Source organism: Enoplosus armatus, chromosome 6 (assembly GCF_043641665.1).
Source record: "Enoplosus armatus isolate fEnoArm2 chromosome 6, fEnoArm2.hap1, whole genome shotgun sequence".
NCBI lineage: Eukaryota > Metazoa > Chordata > Actinopteri > Centrarchiformes > Enoplosidae > Enoplosus > Enoplosus armatus.
The window spans coordinates 7,988,360-8,008,252 of record NC_092185.1 but is presented as its reverse complement, the minus strand read 5'-3'; the positions used below and the strand labels follow the sequence as shown (position 1 = coordinate 8,008,252).

At 40.4% G+C, this 19,893-nt stretch overlaps 1 protein-coding gene across 1 annotated transcript in view; it reads right to left on the bottom strand.

The window, feature by feature from the left end:
- shank3a (SH3 and multiple ankyrin repeat domains 3a) overlaps nucleotides 1-16,467 on the bottom strand; it is a 130,219-nt gene extending 113,752 nt beyond the window's left edge. Inside the window, exon 1 of the mRNA XM_070906865.1 lies at nucleotides 16,162-16,467. Within this exon, the coding sequence (XP_070762966.1) occupies nucleotides 16,162-16,467 (306 nt within the window). The remainder of the gene's footprint in view (nucleotides 1-16,161) is intronic.
- Between the last annotated feature and the right edge of the window lie 3,426 nt (nucleotides 16,468-19,893).

The following is a 19,893-nucleotide window of genomic DNA, read 5'->3' as shown; positions in this document are numbered from 1 at the left end:
GCCAAATGACACAACATTGTTTGGTGACATATGCAGTGGTAGCAGCTTTCTGCCTGGAAATACATTAAGTGCATGTGAGTAAATACACGTGCATGTGTGTCAAGCTGGGTAAATCCTCACTGCAATGGCCAGTGAGTGATAATGCTCTGTAGCGTGTCATGTTCAACCATGTGTAACTCTTGAGCCTGTGTTTACAGAGCATAACAATGCCACAACAAGCTCTAAAAAGAATGAGAACTGACACAAACGAAGAATCAGGTAAATGTTGACATGTTGTATGTATACCTTGTTGTGAGCTGGTTCTCGCTCTGATTGTTGTCCTTTGATTCTGGGAAACTGATTCAGTATGGGCGTTTTTTTTACAATTTTTACATTTCATAGACTAAATGATTCATCAGTTCATCGAGAAGATAATCTGCAGATGAATCAATAATGAAAAAAATCATTAGTTGCCTGTATAGTCTATATAATGGGCCATATACACATTAATGGTTTGCTATGGTTACATGTCCTTTTAACATTTTGGTGTGTTTTTAATCTAGAAACTTATGATGACTAGAGTAAGCTTGAATTCTACACAGTCCATGAAAGCATTAGAGCCATACAGCCTCGGTACAGTTACACTCCTGTGACACTAGAATTAGAGAGCTAAGGAGAGCTGGATGGGCTTACTTCAAGATAAGAGTATATTAGAGTAGAAGAATAAGTTACACCAGCAGGTATACATTTCAGTGGAGAGAGAGTCTAGTGAGGTGCTTCACTGCACAGCAGAAACGTGGCTGGTCACAACACTTAAGCTGCAATTTTTTCTGAGAAATGCTGAATCACATTCTTCTGCCACTCATTGTTGGTTGTGTCGCTGATTACATGTGCAGCCAGTGTGGCCTTGTGTGTTTATCAATGTCCCTCCATGTCAAATTCATTCACACACTGGTTGAGATCAGACACCCTGGGGTATAACATTCTTCTCTTCAGTCTCCCTCTTGTCTTCACACTCTTTCATCAAAGGCCAAGCCTTGATCTTTTGTCCGCTTAAATTAGAGACATAAGTGAAGGATGATTGGACAGGAGAGTATGGGCTTGAGGGAGAAGATGAGAGACAAACTGTAGGTCACACTTGTGGAGCACGGTGGGACAATGAACAGAGGAGGCGTGAAGGAAGACAGAGAAGGCTGTGTGTTTCCAATTAATCACTATATTAGATGGCCTAAAGCTAGACATGGATCATTGGGCATTTGGAGGGTAAAGCTAACTAGGTTTAAAGGTGTTAGTCTGTCTTTATGCCTCTAAGAATCACAAATATGTTAATTCTTGTGATTCTACAGTCTGAACACAGCACTTTACAATATGTGATATGAATGAAAACCTGCTGTATAAGCAAGGAGCAACTCTGAGCCCACCTACCCAGTTGACTTTGCAGGTATGTATCTAAAGATGAGTTGTGTAGAACTACACTAATGCAAAAAAAAGTTATTGTCTAGATGCACTAACTAATTAATAAGTCTGGCCTGGAGTTCTGAATTCACATTAACAGACACAATTATGCCACAGAAATGAGGCAAAATGCATTACAGAATTTTAAACAAGTTAGGGCTATGGGCAGAAGGGTTTTGTTTGAGTGGGTCATAAAAAATACAAGCCAAAGTGAACACAAGTTCAAGGAAGTGCAAACAGGTCAACTAAGTGGCAACAAACACAAACACCACATTACATCATTCCCCATCTGAATTCAAAACACGGCCCAAAAGTGCCTCACTAATTAAGATGTGTTGTTTGTGTGTGTTTGTTTATGATTATGCAAGCAAGGATGATGCATGGAGCAGGGCATCACTATAGTATCTCTAAAGGCACTGATGGCATCCAGTCACAATGGAAAGAGACAGGGCATTGTTGTTGCCTTTTAGCGAGAAATGATGCACCGACAGAGAAGAGAAAGGAGAGTGAAGCGTAGTGGTAAAGTGAAGTGAAAGAAAAAGAGGGGAGTGCTAAGATGATGGAGTGTAATGACTCTCACACAGCCCTGTCTCCATCTCCCAAGACCTCTGGCTGTCGCTGCCCAGATGACATATGCACTAATTAACAGTGCTGAGCCTCCAACTGGATGTGGGAAGAGCTAAGAGTCCCAGCCAATGCCCTAAAGGGATAATACAGATCACTAATATAGCAAACATGTGTTTGTTCCCTTGTGAACTGGATCATATAGTGGATGAGTTTAAGAAGAGACTTCTGCTCCTAGATACTACTGTATGGTAGGTATGCATCCTCATTGCGCTTGCAATCAACTATGGACAAGCTTGGGTTTATTTGACAGGAAGACTGAATGAACTGCCTCCCGTCTTCTCCTCGTATCCTCCCCTGGCTCTCTGCTCTTTGGGTTTCCTTCTGTTTGGCTGGAGTCCAACGACGATAGCAGGTGCATATGCTTCTCCGTCTCAATTTGAGGACCCTGCAGGAGTACACTCAGCAACAGGGATATAAACTAATACCGTTTCATCTTTCAGCCCTCCATATTTCATAGCACAGTTAAAGCAGCACTGTATAATAGATGAGCAGCAAGAGGTAGCACATGTTAGTGCCTGACGTGTGAATGACTCGCTCTCCCGCTTACTGAGTCTGTTTATCTCTGCTTCTCTCTCTCTTTCTGTCTACAATGTTTATTTCAATATGCTACTGACAAAGATGTTAGATTAACAACAGTTTCAAAAAGCATCCAAATATAACTCTCTGTATCCAATCTGTTTCTAACTACACTACCTGTTCTTTAAAGCTTTACAGACGTTCAGGCAGCAATCACTTAGACACAATTTCAGGGAGAGCTCATCTTACTCTCTTGTCAGAGGAGTACCCAAGTGTAGCAGAAGACAAACACCATATGATATTAAGCATGACATCAGTGGCATCAGGCTACACATTATATTTACTGTAATACAGGGGGACCTGGCATGCAATTTCACATCAGAAAGATGTGTCACAGCAGTGCGCACACAAGAAAGAATTGAGTAGCATATTCATCAGTAACAGCAGTAATCAATGTTCAAGAACGTTGAGCAATTATGCTGTGACTAAAACCTTGAACAAAATGAACAGCAAATAGCATTTTTTTAGGATATCTTGTTGAAGCAGATGCACCTTTTCTTTAATAATATGAGTCTTTAAGTGGAATGAACTTGGCCATTACTTGGTTGGGCAGAGAACACCTTCCTTAACCTTGAGGCTATGCTGATGAAATTTGTCACGACAAGTGTGTGAAGTGGGTAAACAGTCACTGTCTCACAAACTGAGTACCTTATATGAAGTGACAAATTAGAATGGAGTATGGAAATCAGTCACAGTTTGAGGCGGTGTAATTAAAAGTTACACCACCCCAAACTCAGGTTTGTTAGGTGTTCACTGGTGTGTAGAGTGCAGACACAGTCACTAAAGTGTGGTGTTGAAATATCTTACACAAGTCCTTTCCTCTCTGTTTAGCCTTGTTAGCTATATGCTAAAGAGCTGAGCAATGGATCACTGCCAAATTTCATATTTTAAACAAATGCTGAAAAGGCAAGAACTACTTTTTCTCACACAGTGCTTTGACAGATTCTAGGTAGCCCATATGTCACATTTGTCTATTTCTGTTTATTTGTTTTGGGGTTTTTTTGGTTTGGTTAAGTAAAACCGATTCTGTGACAAGGACAATTTAACACACAATTTAACTGTCACTTCGCAACAGTGACTTTGAAATTAATCCAAAATTAATATCAAAGAGCATTTAATTCAGCATATTGAAAGCAGCCTATCAAATAAAATGAGCCTCCTTTTTCCATCAGTGAAATACGTTCAGACACCTATAGCGCTAACAAACAACAGCCATCTTTTTCTCATCCTGCCATCACTGCATGCGACAAGTCAACCACGAAACATTGCTGTTACAAGTGAACAGGTCATGAGGACATATCTGGCTACAGATAAACTAATAAAAACATAGACTTGTCTCCATTTGTGTCTATCACAGTCTGCATCCACATGCTTTTGTTGTAGAATGAGACGGTCTGACCCCTTTTGGTAATCACATACACAGCTGAGCTCACTCTTACACACATCTGTTTGATATGGGGTGTTATCAATGAAATACCATGAACAAGCCTCTCTCTTTAATCTGAAGTCTTACTGGCTACAGGAAACTAACTGCAGGTCTATACACAGTGGACTTTCTAGTCAATCTCCAAATCCCATAGCATAAAATGAACACATCACCCAAGGGTTTACATCTGAACTATTACCATCCTGCACCTCTGAGGGAAGGGGGGGGACAGCATTGATTCAATTAACTCGGATTAATGGGCTACCATCAAGATTCAGACACCTTGAAAGACGCCGTGTGAACACACACTATTCACGCAGAAAATGCTGAGGATGGACTTTCCCTAATTATGGACGATGGCGCGTGATTCATGCTGTCCATTTGATACGAATAGTTGAGTTTAATTTGTGTTGAAGTGGCATGTTGTCAAGGAAAGTGGATCTGAAAGCTAAGGTGTGTGTGTGCATGATTCTCAGTGATAAAAAGGTGTTTTAACACCCACTTTATCTTACAATATAGCGCACAATGACCAACAAAGAAATTATTGTCTATCTATTATGTAGAGTCAGCAACAACTGCTGTAATTCTACAAAAATGTATGACAAGAATGGCCATATGGACTAGATTTGGGTAACAAATATCATGACTAACATGTTCTCTGTCTGAAGGCAAATGTTGCATATAATTATATAGCAGGTTAGTGCCAGGTCTGAACAGTTTATCATGAAGATGAGTCACACCAGTCAAAGCCAGGGGATGTCTATTATGTCAGACCTAGTTACAGACTGGATTTTACAGTATTTTCTTCAAGCCAACTTTAAATGTCTCCAATAAAACAATGTCCTGTTTTCATGGTAAAGATAACAGGACACAAAGACTTCTTTGGACATTCTCTCATTTCTCTGGCTTCATTGGGAGGGAAAGGGGTGTCATTTGTGTAAGTTAGGAAGAGAAAGAGAGAGAGAGGAAGAGTACTACTGTAAAAGAGGGGCAGAGTGTATGTAAGAGACCAAAGAGACCAAAGACAGAGAAACAGAGGGAGTGTATTAGTGAGAATGTGAGCCAGGCAGAGAGGGAGAGATTATAGATGTGTAGTTCTAACAGCTTCAAATTGAGCAGCTTTAAATGCTGAGACTCAGAGAAACCTTATCTTTCATCTGCAGAGAATCCTGGACCTGAATCTGTAAAGAGGTAGCAGGCTGTAATCGCCAGTCAGTGGCCACTGGCAGCCACTTCACATTCAGCATTTAGCCTCGTTTGTACTGCGAACTCTCCCTCACTAGCACCGGGTGACCGCAAAAGTTTCTTGAGCTCTCCTTTCTGAACCCCTGTGAATCTCAGGTGGTAAAACTGTCAGATTTACCACCTGAGAATATGGTGTATCATTACTACAGAGATAACTATTGGTCAACTTGTTACACACAGAACCAGAACTATAGATGGAACTAAAAGGATTCCGTTTTTGCAGTAGTACTGGTGAGAAAGTATTCTATCACTAATGGAAATTGTTTACAAAAGACTTGAGGCCCTAATGGAAAATTAGTGAATGGGAGAACTACCAAAATACACCCATAATGTTCGTAAACAAACGTTCACTACTTAGAAACAGGCGCTGCTACAAAGATATTGTTCAGCAGCCTTCTCTGCCACTCTCTGCCTCAGTCTCTGTAACACACACACTGCATTTTAAATGTACACTTTATTTGTCTGCATCCCCCCTTGTGGGAGCACAGCAGCATGACACAGAGGACTATCCTGCATCTTAATAACCACTTCAGACAGGTGCGGCACAATGTCTGCAGTCAGTAAACACACTGAAAACGTACAGTATACATTTTATGTAGATGTTAAAGAATGAAACATTTTTGTTTTACAGGACAGATTTATACTGTCTCTTCTTTTTTACTTTAGCTTCTGTTTCCTTAAATTTGCATATCATCAGCCAGTCACTCTCAGGGTGTGCCAAGGAGCAGTGCACCCGAGCTGGTTGCCAAGGAAACTTGCTGAATTTTTCAAACTGGCCAATGGTACCTGTTGGTTAAAGCTTTTTGAGCATATGCATTTCTCTAACCACTACTGAGTATGATGACACGCTTCTCATTATATCTGCCCATGTGTGTAGCAATGTCACAGTTCATTTGATGGATTCCATTTTCAAAGGCAAATTCATTACTTGATCAAACTTTCCATTTTCCAAGATAAATAATTTAAAACCTATACCTACAAAACAAGTGTGCTAAATAAGCAGTTTGTAAATGTAAATAAATAGGCTACCAAATAACTGCTGCATTCATATTTTTTTTCTTTAGGACATTTAAAGAATGAAAAGAGCTTTGGAGGACCAAAGGCAAACTGGAAATAGTCATTATGAGTTTCTGCTATTGTTTGCCACATACTGTGGTACAGCGTCTTTAATCTTAATAGTGATCAAGATTTTCGTTCATTTCGATCAAGCTTTTCGTTCATGTATTTATTGCTTTTCACTGCTCATTTCCTCTGTGTAATAATTCATTTATTTGATATTGTTCATTTATGTGGAAACTAGACTTCCTCTTCAGAAAACTTGCTCAGAAAGGATTTGTTTCATTTTTGTGTATGAGTTTTCTCATCCTTTGTCCCAATTTGGACAGATGCTCAAAACTAATCTTATTAACTGATTAAAATTGAGGCTTTTTTTCTAAACTTTTTTATCCATCTCTTTTTTTCATCAACTGACATATGAGGTCCTGTCACGAAGCAGGCAAAGCTCAGCTGGTATCACCTGTCCACTGTCATAGCCCTGGTAAAGCTGACAATGACAAGATCAGTAACACCTACGGGCTTTTTTGTGGTATAGCTGGACTGTTTTCTCAAGTGTAACTGCTGGAGGCATGTCTGAACCCATGGCACAACACTGACACATCACCTGCCAATATCCCTTGTGTGCTTTTGATGGGATGTAAGCTTTTTTTTTTACATGTCACTGTCAACCTGCCTTTTCCACATGTCAGGTGCATCACGGTGGTGATGTCCTGCTTTGTCACCCTGGTTATTTGTCCATCAGAAGCTGTTCTCTTTGCAATGCATTTCAACTAGAGTTCTTAATAGTCCTTCTCTCCTTAACAATAATTCAACTCACATTTTTTGTTTTGCACAGGTGATGAAATATGTGGTTACCTATCATTTTTGCAGCTTAATGAGCATTTGAATTCATCTCACTGCGTCACACCCAGCTCACATTGTTAGTGAGTGAGTTACAGTGAAATGTTCACCCATGCAGCACAAAGTGATGACACATACACACATATCACACACAGGTCTGATTGCTCAGCCGTGACCTACACTGACCACAGGAACCACCTGAATATTAAATTTCACCCATGATTACTGAACAAGTGTACACACAATTCCCCATGCAGATGTGCGCACACACAACATCCTATATAGCAATAAGCTGACTGCAAACAACATGATACAAGAGGACACAACCAGCGTGGAGTCAACTACAATTATAGGTGAGATAGTTAGTGACAAGCCGCTCTGAGTGAGAGTGACTCTAGTTGTGAGTTGGAGTCATAAGGAAAATCTTAAATAAGCTACAATATAGAAGAAGCATATGACATAAGTATAGCCTTACTCGCATACATTAATGTGTACACATAGAGAGATCCAAACATACACACAGCTTGACTAAATATATTTAAAATTTGTTATAAACTGAAGGGCAGTAGGGTTGGGCAATTGGACAAATATAGTGGCAATTTTTGTCATTTTATGTTGCTAATTTAACGGTCTGCCTCCTGGAGAATTTAACTCAGTAGAAAATTAACCTGTTCACAGTTGGGATGGCGGTGGCTGGTTGGAAAATTTTAACATATCACCCAACCTCAAAGGGCAGGTTCTCTCTTTCCAGCCCTCTACATCTGTTTCACTCAGAGACTATGTGTTTTTATACTTGCATAAACAGGCAGACACACAGTAGCACACACAACAAATATCGATTAAAGTAATCTTCTCCATTACTGTTGACAGGCGAGACTGAACATGCCAACAAGATCTACAGTTAACGTCAGTCACCAGGGAGATATGAACACTCATCAAGACACAGACACACAAACAGACAGTACAGACACACATATCCACACACACAGATTTGCAAAGAACTAAAGCATGTGTTTACTCTTACTCCTGGTAAGAGTCAACTTTTCAACAATTTATGAAGTTCATAAAACATAGCTAAAACCAATAATTTTGACATCTTGGAATTCACTAATAATAATAGATATTTAACAATAGTATAACAATGTTATACTTTCACAATTAAAAATGATGTAAATCAAGTAACAGTAATAGTCCCAGTGTGGCTTATCAAGCTTTTCCATAACGCGTGACTAATTACAACCTCTGAGTGCACAATGTGCATCCATGTGGCCAAATCAAGTTAAGATGGAGGAGCAGGCAGCTCCAGAGGGAATGAAAACATTATATATATCATCTCTGGAAAATTGTAGGACTGTGATAAAACATTGTGCCGGCCCACCCTTAGGAGAACCTTCCTCCCGAATCTGAACATAAACATGTTTGAGATCTTAAATGTGGATCACCATAGTTCAAAACCAAATGATGACTAACAGGTGTAATTAGGTTCTTTGCAAAGCTTGCTGTAGGGTTGTAGCTTCAACCAAAAGCAATTAAGTTGTGATTATTTTTATATTTGACTGAGGAGAGTGAAAAACAAAGACATTCTACCTTCCTTTGAGCTACTGCTAAGAGAGACTAATTTCACTACGGGTTTAATAGTGGAGACTGATCTCCCTGCTGTTAAGGGGAATGCACTATTGTAGCGCAGCTTATTGGAAGTGTGTAAATTGCCAGGGGGTCTCCTTTTCCCATTGGCAGCAAGGGAGTATAGTGTTACTGTATTGACTGCAAGGATCTTGTTCAAAGGGTCTATGAGAATGTTTGCCGCTGTACATACAATTTCAGCTCAACTGCATAGTCAGAAAGCTTAAGTCTCATAAAATATTACTCAATTAGACGATTTCATCTCTCGGTGGAGGCCACACCGGCCATCTAATGCCTGAAAAAAGAAATCACATATTAAAATCTAGTGTCTTCTCCTTTCTGGTTATAGAGATATTATTACAAAGGCGAGAGGTGTTCCCCCTGCACAAACACAAAGAATATCCAGCCCAGACCTGTAACAAAAGCTCAGTCTGATTGGGCTAATATTAATGTCTCCATCTATTCCCAGGCTTCTCTCAGACTAGACTCCGAGAAAAAGAGATGAAGGAAAACAAAGATAGAAAAACAACAGAGAAGGGAACAACAACAGGGAAAGATTAAAAAAAGAAGCTATATAATAGAGTTAACCCAAAAGGAGAGCAGATCAATAAACTAATTACAGAGTTGAGAATTGTCTATCCTCGAGTGAACATTAATTGCCTTATGATTTAATTTATTAGTATCCAAATGCGCTGTCCCAAAAACATTTATTCCCTTGTTACATCACAATCACAAAGTTTTTTTTTTCTTTCTCCCTAATATAAGACTGTTAGTATCTGCACTAAAGAAAGAACAAGGTTGTACCAGCATATGGGATTTAGGAGGTGAAATGGGAAAGTGTGGGATAGCTTCAAAACTGGAAATCAAAAAAGGTCTGTATGGGGTATAGCTCTCAAAACACATTCCTGCTTCCCCCACCTTGCTCTCAGATATGCCAGGAATTGCACTACACTACATTACACTACTTCCATCCTCTTCTTCCCTCTCTCTGCTTTATCTCTCTTTGGTTAGGACCTGACGGACAGATGGAGAGGGAGTTAGGGAGGAAGAGGGATGAATGGGAAGTGAGCTTAGAATAACAATAAGTTACACTGGGTCAAATCTCTCTCCAGCTCTCTGGGTGTTGTGGGCAAATGGAGGTAGGAATATGCTAGCCATGTCTCGTGCCCCTGCTGCCACTGTCAATGAAGCTAAAAATAGTAACATGGGGACGTGGGAGGCTTTCCAGAGAGATGCCAACCAATCACTGATTCAACATTCCATATGTCAATCTGTGTGTGTGTGTGTGTGTGTGTGTGTGTGTGTGTGTGTGTGAGCATGAGTGTATTTGGAGGAACTGTCAAACCACTGTTGCATGTAAGACTCAAGACAGTTGCAGGGAGAAAGACATGAAGAGTGGATGAAAGACAGTGGAAAGGGATGCAAAAGAGAGAGAAAGAGACAAAAAGAAAGGGATATAATGAAATTATGGACATAATGAGACACGAAACAATGGGAAATAGGAAAATAATAGAATACATCCATACATATGTATTGTACACGTACACATATAGGAACATTCATAAGCAGACAGATATAAATACACGAGGTCCACTGACAGACATTTTAACAAACACACAAGGTCCTATCAGATGTTAGAGAACCAGGAAAGTCTGATATAAGAAGTTACTAGAAAGAAGATTCAAAGACAACAGGAGAAAACCAGAATTTGCTGGAATGAAAGCCCAGTGAAAGGGGAAATACATAGACCATCATTTCCATACTTATCAAACTCAACATTGATGAGTGAACATTCTAAAATGGGAAAAAATAAAGCTGTTACAACAACTGGAAAATGATGAGTACTGAGGAGATGTCACAATCTCCACTCCACCACCACCACTATACCACATGCAAACAATTTGTTTGTCAGCCACAAGATCAGGAAGGCAAGATGTAAACAGGGTCCTCCCTGGAAAACAAAGTGTAACAATCAAGAACCAGCCCTTGCAACTTAAGAAATACAATTGGATGTCCATAACTGAGGCCCTGGAGACTGCTAAACAAAGGTCCACAATGCTGGCAGCCAGACTAAGGAAACACACCAGAGAAGCACAGGCCAAAGCGATAAGTGCTCTGATTTCAAAAAACTGTGCAATACCTGCTGCCGACCCACCAAGAGCTGAAACTGAAGACTACTGGAAGAACATTTGGGAGAAACAATCATCACATACCACTGATGCTCAGCGGGTAACAGATCTGAAAGCAGACTACATTCTCCCAGAGCAGGAACCAGTCACCACCACAGCAGCAGATATCCAACAACAGGAACATGAAGAATTGGATAGGACAAGGGCCTCAGTTGACTGTAGTTCACACCTGCTTCTTACAGTAACTAACAGCACTGGATGGTGCCTAGTATCTAGGGCTGCCCACAACCAAGGAAAATGTTGGCTGAAAAAAAGTAACATCTGCTAAAAACCATAGTTTTAAAGCTATGCAATAAAACACAAGAGAGTAGTTTAATAATCATTTCTTCCAATTAAAGATCCAAGTGTCATTGTTATTCGTTTCTGTCATGTTTTAGGTCTCTCATCAGATTACAGTTTGATAGAGAGTAGGCAATATGGCAACATATACTATGAGATTAATAGAGATTTGTCAACTGGTAGATGTTTTGCTTTAATTCCTTTCATATCTCTGGTTGTTTTAAGCCTTTATGGGCACTTCTGCAAATAAATGACCAGGGCTGCTTTATTTTTTTTGCATCTCTGCGATGAAGTGGCTTGATTTGTCAGGTATTCAATTCACTACATTATCCCCAAACTTTCACATTCTCATGTGATTATTTTATCTAATCTAATTAAAATGTACTACATTGTGATATAGAATACATCGCTAAGAGAGACACTTTCATATATTGTGTTAGATTTTTGTATTATGGCTAGAGAAGCACTACAGAAGAATCCAAAGCACAAAATGTAATGGTTTTTGCTTTAAATATTTGAAGAGAACATGCTCCTAAATCCTATACACGATGATTTTAGTTAAAATAGAGCAGTATCACACACAGCAATTGGCCACTGAATTCTTGGTTGTGCACTTGCATATCAACCAACCAATCAATCTATTGACCAAACAGGGTCAGCCCTACCAGCAGCACAGATATACTAGTTACTAACAGCAGGCTCCTATTCTGGCTAAGGCAAAACACTTTCACCTTATCTGGAACTAAAACAATGACATCAGAATGTCATTCACACTGAAGGTGTGGGCAGATGGTGGTTAAGTAAGAAAGGATAATTGGATCTAAAAGTATCAAACTACCAGAAGGCTAAATAGCAGGTACTGGAAACAGTACCTTTATAGGTAAGAAAGACAATATCTCAAGTGTCAGCTCAGTGGAAAGAACAAGGTCCAAGGCCATCACATAAACCCTACTTGTCATCAGATATTCGCCTGGTAAGTTGGCCAAGGGGGGACCTGGAAGCTGATGATATCAAGTCCAACTAACAAAGTGCCTTCCTAGACCACATCAGTAGTCATTTAAGCTAAAATCTATGTATAGCTCGACCAGTGTGGTGGAAGGAAAGAGTCTTAAAAACTTAAAGCTATGGCAGCTGGCTCATGATTATTGTTGCAACCCTGCTGCTTCTGTGGGATTTATGATTTTGTTTTTCTCACAAAGAAATAAGTACCAAAAGAAGTAAAGATTTAATCTAAGTTTAGTTTCTTACTCTCAGGCTCTACAAGAATAGTTGGGTAGTTGATGGCATAAAGGTAATTTAAACATCAACAGCATTAAAAATCTTCTCATTAGTAAAGGAAACTTGTCACAATACACTGAGCATTTTATTAAAATTCTGGCATCCAGAGACTGAATGCTAGAGAGAGAAGGGCTTAGTAAGCTTCAAGGCCAGTGTCCTGAATGAAACATGAAGCATCCACGAGTGCATCAGTAAAATGTCTCCTGCAAATAAACTGCTCAGAGAACATCAGCAGGTGATAGGGAGATTGTTTGCAGAGAGGATAGAGGAGGTATCTTGGAAGATGTGGCAGATAACCAAAAATCCCACCAATGGCTAAAAAATAGTCAGACTAAAGGACAGCACCGGGTCATAGCAGCACAAGAATAGAGATTCAACAACAGAAGCAAGGTTCAACCACACTATACTAGACCATAGTTGCAGACTGTACGAACATGACACTGAGAAAGTTCTGCACATAGTATACGGGTGTAAGATGCAAGCAGGACACATGACACAATCAAGTATTCAAGACATAAACACACAGGAAGATATGCACAGAAACCAGACTTGAGGAGGACAAATGCCGACCTGGATTTTTTCCATTCACCTTCTGTGAATGAATAAAGAGAGAGAATGCACTAAAAGAGGCAACAAGAGAAGCAAATGGAGAATAAGGATGAATGCAGGTACAGAGGAGTGGGGCAGACTATTCATGTCAGTGTCTCCCTCTCCCCTGTTGAGAGATGAATGACACCCATTAGCAGTATTGGGAAGCTGTCTCTTTTTGCTCCAATCATAGAAATAGAGTTTTGGTTGAGTTGATGAATGACAATGATACCCATGATCTGAAAAAAAAGCACAATCTTTGCAAATAATATGCCCTACAGTCTGACTGAACAATCGACTGTTAATGCAACTTCACCATCTCCTACTGCCAAGACACAGTACTTCAAGTTGCAACAAGGACTGGGCACTGAACACTTTTATGTAATAATGGTCTTGGCTTAGTTTAAATCACAAGCTAAATCACCAAAGTCCATCCCATTTCCAAATAATTACTTTGGGGTATGCCTTCTCACGGGAAGTCTTCTTAACAAAGTGGAATTGACAAAACGTACGACTTTTGACAAAGGAAAAACTTTCTCAATTCCAAGTCAAACTTTCTCAACACTTAGCAACACTTGACATTTCCAGCACCACTGTTTATTCCACTTCAACACCACACCAAACACTGAGAAGAACACATTTAACACAGATTGGGTTTCATCTTTAAAGATATCCTTTAAATTGATATGAATAAGGAAGTGTGAGGATAAAGCCATTTTAGTCTCGTTCCTCCCATGTGAGGCCTCGCTCCTTCCTTCTCTCTTGCTGAAAAGGAAAGTGTTGCCTGGTGTGATCCTTGCATGGTTCTTCATTCTCCTGATCCAGGCTTGAAACACAGCAGGAGGTGTGTAATCCCACTTCAGGCCGACTATTCTAGTGTAATCTCCAGCTCACTCAGAGTACACACAAGCCACTTTTGACTGCTCCATAAAAGATTCAAACTGTCAGAGTCTAGCCATCTGTCATCTGCCTGTATGTTTGTCTGTCAGACTTTCAGACTCTCCGTTTGTCTTTCCATCTATCACTATGTCACGCTGTATGTGTTCTTGCCTGTTTGTCCGTATATTGGACTAAATGGGACTCCTTGAAAGTGAAACTAATGATCTGAGCATCTTTACATTACACAAGCACATTAAGGGAAGTCCCTTGGCAATGGGATTAGGATTTGCGTGCATTCATGTAAGAGCATGTTTAGGTGTGCTTGTGTGCACGTGCATACAGTACATCTTTGTGTGTGTCTACATGATATGTATGTGCATGCTTGAATGTGTGTGAGAGGGTGTGTGTGTTTGAGCTCGATTGAAAACCGTTTTTGTTCACAGACGGCGATTCTGCAACACCTTTGGGGAATACTCTGCTTTCTTTTCAACTGCTCTCCTTTTACTTCCTGTCTTTATTCCTAGCATGCGGTGCCAGAGCCTCGCTCAGATACAATGGGTTATTTCAGCCAAGTAGCCAACAACAATGAGGTAATCAACAATAACAACCACAAAAGCAGTCGCTTGCCTTTGCCATCAATGCCTGGAGAAAGAATCAAAAAGGACACTCTAACACTAAACCAGCTACAGAAAGCCAACCGAGCACATGAGCACGAGTATGCAGTGACTGGCTGTAAAAGTTAAATCTGCATTTTGCTATACCATTAGGAGAGGATGACTCCAGTGGAAAAGTGAGAGCAGAAGAGGGGGGGTGAGTAGAGAGGTGTTGACACAGAGGCACATTAGTGATAAAAAGCTTAATGCTGTGTTGTTACATAGGAAATGTCACATGGTATCTCTCTAATAGTGTGATCTTATGTGTGCTACTGACAGGGAGAGAGAGAGCACAGAGAGACAGAGAGAGCACACATGGGCTTAGAGATATGTTGAATCGATAACACTTCATTTCATTCTACAGCCAATGAAGGGTAAAATGTTTCTTCCTCTTCACGTTCATGTGCAGTTCCAGCCAATCACTTTCTGTTCACTTGTGAAGGACATTTTAATGCGATTATTGTCCTTACTTTACAGTAAAGAATGAAGAACTTGCTTTAAAACAGCTAACAGAAACAATACTAGAATAATTCATTGAGAATGGCTGTTGTTGTATTGCCCAAACATTTACTCAAACACGACAGAATAGCTGCTGCTGAATCCATATAAATCACAATAGCAGAGCTTGAAAAATGAATGAAATGAACTTTTTTAGGATCAGGACATTTGCACTGTTCCATATCACCTTCTGCAGCAAACAAATACAGACAACCAGACCTCAGTATGCTCACAGTGATTTTGTGAGGAGAGGGACAGTGCATACAGTATGCTGAAAATAGGAAAACAAAGGGAAGTTAAAAGATAAATGTCACAGTCTAATGGTTCTGCATTCTTTCAGCAGCTGCAATACAACACAGACGCAGGCAACATCTTCAGGGAAACTCCTGCGTAAAGATTTTATTATTAAGAATGCAGGATTGGATCTCTTATTCTGTCTGGGCACAAAGCAATATAACAGAGAGAGGGAGACAAAAGGTTGAGATAAAGTTTCACAGTTCAGGTATAACTACCGTGATTCTCTACTTTGTGTCTTCCTGTGGATTTACAATGCCTCTCATAGCCCTCTTCATCTCTGATGCCTTTTCTATCCCTCTGCCCTCCCTCCCTCTCCCGCTCTCACCCTAAGTGGCCAGTTGTCAAAGTCAGCTGAAGCCCAGTTAATGAAGAGGTAGATTTATTAGCGAGACATCTGTGGAATAGGCGGGGGGGTGGGGGGTGGAACCCCCAGAAGCAAGGAAGCAAATACAGCCACTAAGTGTGCATACCAAAAGAAATAAAGAGGGAAAAGAGAAAAAAGAGGGATGGGGTAAAGAGAAAGATCAAACTGAAGATGTTTAAAGGAAATAAAGCAAAATCCATAAAGCAGACAGAAGAGAGGTAGAAAGCATCCAGTCAGAGAGGAAGGGGGAGAGGCAGCTTCCCTCTCCTTTATCCTCTATCCAGCAGTGGCTACAGAACGAGCTCTTACCGTCTGTTGTAGGTCTGGGATTCCAATGCGGATGACCACGGTGTTGCCTGTCGGCTCCTCCATGGGTGCTCTTGCACTGTGGCTCCGCTCTGCACCGGGACGGAGAGCCGGAACACGGACAGGAATGGGAACGCCGCTGTCCTCTTCCCGGGAGCTGCCGCTGTCAGTGCTGCCCCCCTGGCTGCCGTTTGCTGTGTGTGTGTAAGGGTGTGTGAGTGTGTGTGTGTGTGTGTGCTGCTGCTGCTGCTGGTCCTGCCGTGGAGGGCTGGGTGGCTCATGTTTGCCGGCTGCCGGACGCAGAGGCATGCTCCGTGTTAGGGGCTCGGTCTATGTCTCTCTCTCTCTCTCCAGACACACACACACACTCAAGCACACACACACACACACCGATGGCTCTCACTCACACTACACGCACACACCGCTTACAGCGTGCATCACTCGCCTGGGAGAGAGAGGCAGGGAAGGAGGGTGGCAGAGAAGGAATGGGCAAAGAGGAGGGGGTAATAGGAGATTACAGGGAGATGAAAGGTAAAAACAAAGAGAGACAATAAGTACCAGGGGAACTTAAAAATATATAAATAAAACTGAGAAGAGAAGCAGAGATTGAAGGAATTACATTCATAAAATGGTGTAAAATTATTTAATTCTAGTCTATGATTTGTACAAAAGATAATCCTAATGCAATTAGTAAAAAATGAAGCACATTTAGTCTTTAAATGGAACAAAATACATTAAACAAAAACAGAAGACAAAAAGCAGAATGGATGGAGAGGATTACTCTACATTTGCATACCAATATTTGGATCTTTACTATTAACTGTAAGTGTGTTTGAATGGTGTTTAACAGCTATTACCTTATTAATGACTGCTGATCAAAAAAGATAGATTTTCACTTTAGTTTGATATTGCACGTTGTTTAATATGCTAAATTAATCTCCAATACCACATAAAACTCTGGACATGTTGATGTTGCAATGTTAATACTGTGACACTGTTGGTCCTGCTGTAGTGTGCTGACACTGTGGTGATGTCAGAACAGCATGGGGGGGGGGTTTGTTCAGATCAATGTTGGGCAGGATTTGGCCTTCATGCTTCACTTTATCTATCTGTGGGGGGTGTCGCTGATCAAATGCCTCCCTGGAATGCACAGGGACACATAGACGGAGCAAGCTGCCATAAGAGAAGATGAGGTCATTCTCATAGGAGGTGCTGTTTTCATTTACTGTTTCATCATGCAAGCCCTGAGACTGGGACTGTGATTAAGGGCTAAACAAATAATGTCGCTCTGACCTTGATTTCGATCTAAGAGCGCTGGCATCCCAAAGCGATTTCATAACCTGTAACTGTCATGTTTTATGACGAAAGATTTGTTTTTACATTGACCAACCAACATGCTTAAGGTATTGGCCTATTCGGTTCTTGCTGTCATATTCAATAGAACTCAGAACTCAAGATAACAGTGGAAATGCTTATCAGAGTTACATGACCTCTGTGTGGTGTGTAAGACAAATACTTAAGGGCTTGAGTATTGCCAGTCTCAAAACCCACCATTTGAACAAGCAAGCCTTTCATGCAAGGAAAATGTGTCATGAAACATTTGTGGCAGGTTTGTAAATTATTAATTGTGATCTTAAGTCAGTGCTGTTCTCCATTGTGTTCTCAGTGCCATCATGGTTCAAGCTGACCCAACAGCCCCAAGACAGCATTTTCTTATTGGGTGGAATTTAAAGCAACCACTTCAGGGAAAATACGAGCTGCTGTTACACAAGATAATGTGGGCACTTGAGCTGACACACACATGCTAATATAGCCTATATGCACACATATATGCACAAACGAACACAAGGGACTCCTACAAAAATACAGGCTGCAGGAATATTTACACATTAATCACATATGTACATTCTTCTGCTCTGTGTGATTTATGACAGTCCTCATTTGTTACACAATTCACATACGTTTGTCAGGTTAATGGAGAGAACAAGATCAAAGGCCATCATCACATAAGCTCTTCCAATCATCAGACATTCGGGGGTATGACATGGAAGCTGCTGATATCAAGGCCCAGAAACACAAACTAAAAGAATAGCTACATGAAATTAGCAGATTAGACTACCAAAGTTAACAAATGGTATTACTGTATGTGACTGAAGGGTTGAGGGACAAGTAAGACAGAGAGGGAGGGGGTAGAGTTTCTGCCAGTGGATCTTCCTCTTTTAAAGTTTCAGCATGTCTTATTGGACTTCCTGTGATGACAGTTTTTCGCCAATATCACCTCATTATATCAGAAAAGCCTCAGATTCCTGCAGAGAGCTTCTCAGAGAAAAGAGTTTAAAAGCAAATCCCGCTGCTATACCATGTGCTCAACGACCTTGTGGGAAGACCTAACTGACAGGAGAGTCTCGGAGTAGATACCAATGTGCTAATTTGGAGGCATGTGTTTGCTTTCAGCTGAGGTAAACACAAATTATTAGTGAAGATATTTGGCTTTCCTAAGTCAAACATTTTCTTGTCATTGAAAATTGCATGTTGTATTCACCCAGCAGAAGTTGAACTGTGTGTATTTCCCTGCACTACAGCGGATGGCATATGAGTGCTCTGCCACTGCTGGACACTCTACAGTATGTAATCCCATTAGCATTGGAGAAAGAGCATGGCAGGTAGCCCTAATACATTAGAGGATTTAGCAGATCACTCTACCTGTATGCGACTTTGGCCCGCCAGGTCTTTAGGGCAAGGAAAATTGATAAGTCTTACCCAGACCTTGTAGTGTAGCTCAATATTCACATTTTATAAAGCAATTCTGTGCCCTTACAGTACAGGCCAAATGGGTCTGTATGTACTATAAAACTGGCACAATGGATTACCAACATCTCCCAACAATTAACAACACATATTGTTACTATATATTAAGATTATACCTTTGAGTTGCATATTTGTTAACATCAGCAGCCAGAATGCAACACTTGATTTTTTCAGAATGACTGGTATCTAGAATCATCAGAGTACATAATGCATAATAAATAACAACAGATAACACAATTAGAGGGATTAAGTTCTGGTAATGTGGCAAAGGGAACTAAGATGGCTTGCCAATAAGCAATAATGATTCTCCTAGATAGCTGGGGCAGGGCCAGGGAGGCATTTCATCCTACTTGCATCATACAAGGATACACTGTGTGGGCAACAGCACTGTAGAAGAGATCTACATAGATACAGGGAACAAGTTCTGGCTAGAGAAATGGCAAGAGGAAAAGACAGGGAATGAGGAATTGGGATTAATATGCAGTACCCTTTTTTATTCAACTTGATTAAACCTCTTTCCACCTTAATTTTCAGGGGTGCAGTTTACAGGTTTCTACAGCCTACTCTGTCAGATCTTCATTTTTGATCATCAACTTATCATTTCATTATCAAGTAAAAATACCAAACATTCACTGGTTCCAGCTTCTCAAAATGTTCTGTTTGATAATCTTTGAAAATTCAATAGTTTGAGGATCATGGGTCAGACAAAAAAAGCAATTTGAAAACATTACAGTGGGGATATAATTGGGTAAATTATCATGACTATTGTCCACCATTTAATTTGATTAATTTATGAATTAAGTTAAAAAATAAATTAAAAAAATCAATAGATTGTACATTGCAGCCCTACTTACAATCTGTTGAGCACAGTGTACTGTATGAGTAGTCTTTGGAGACACCCACTCTCATACACATGTTTAATTTCAT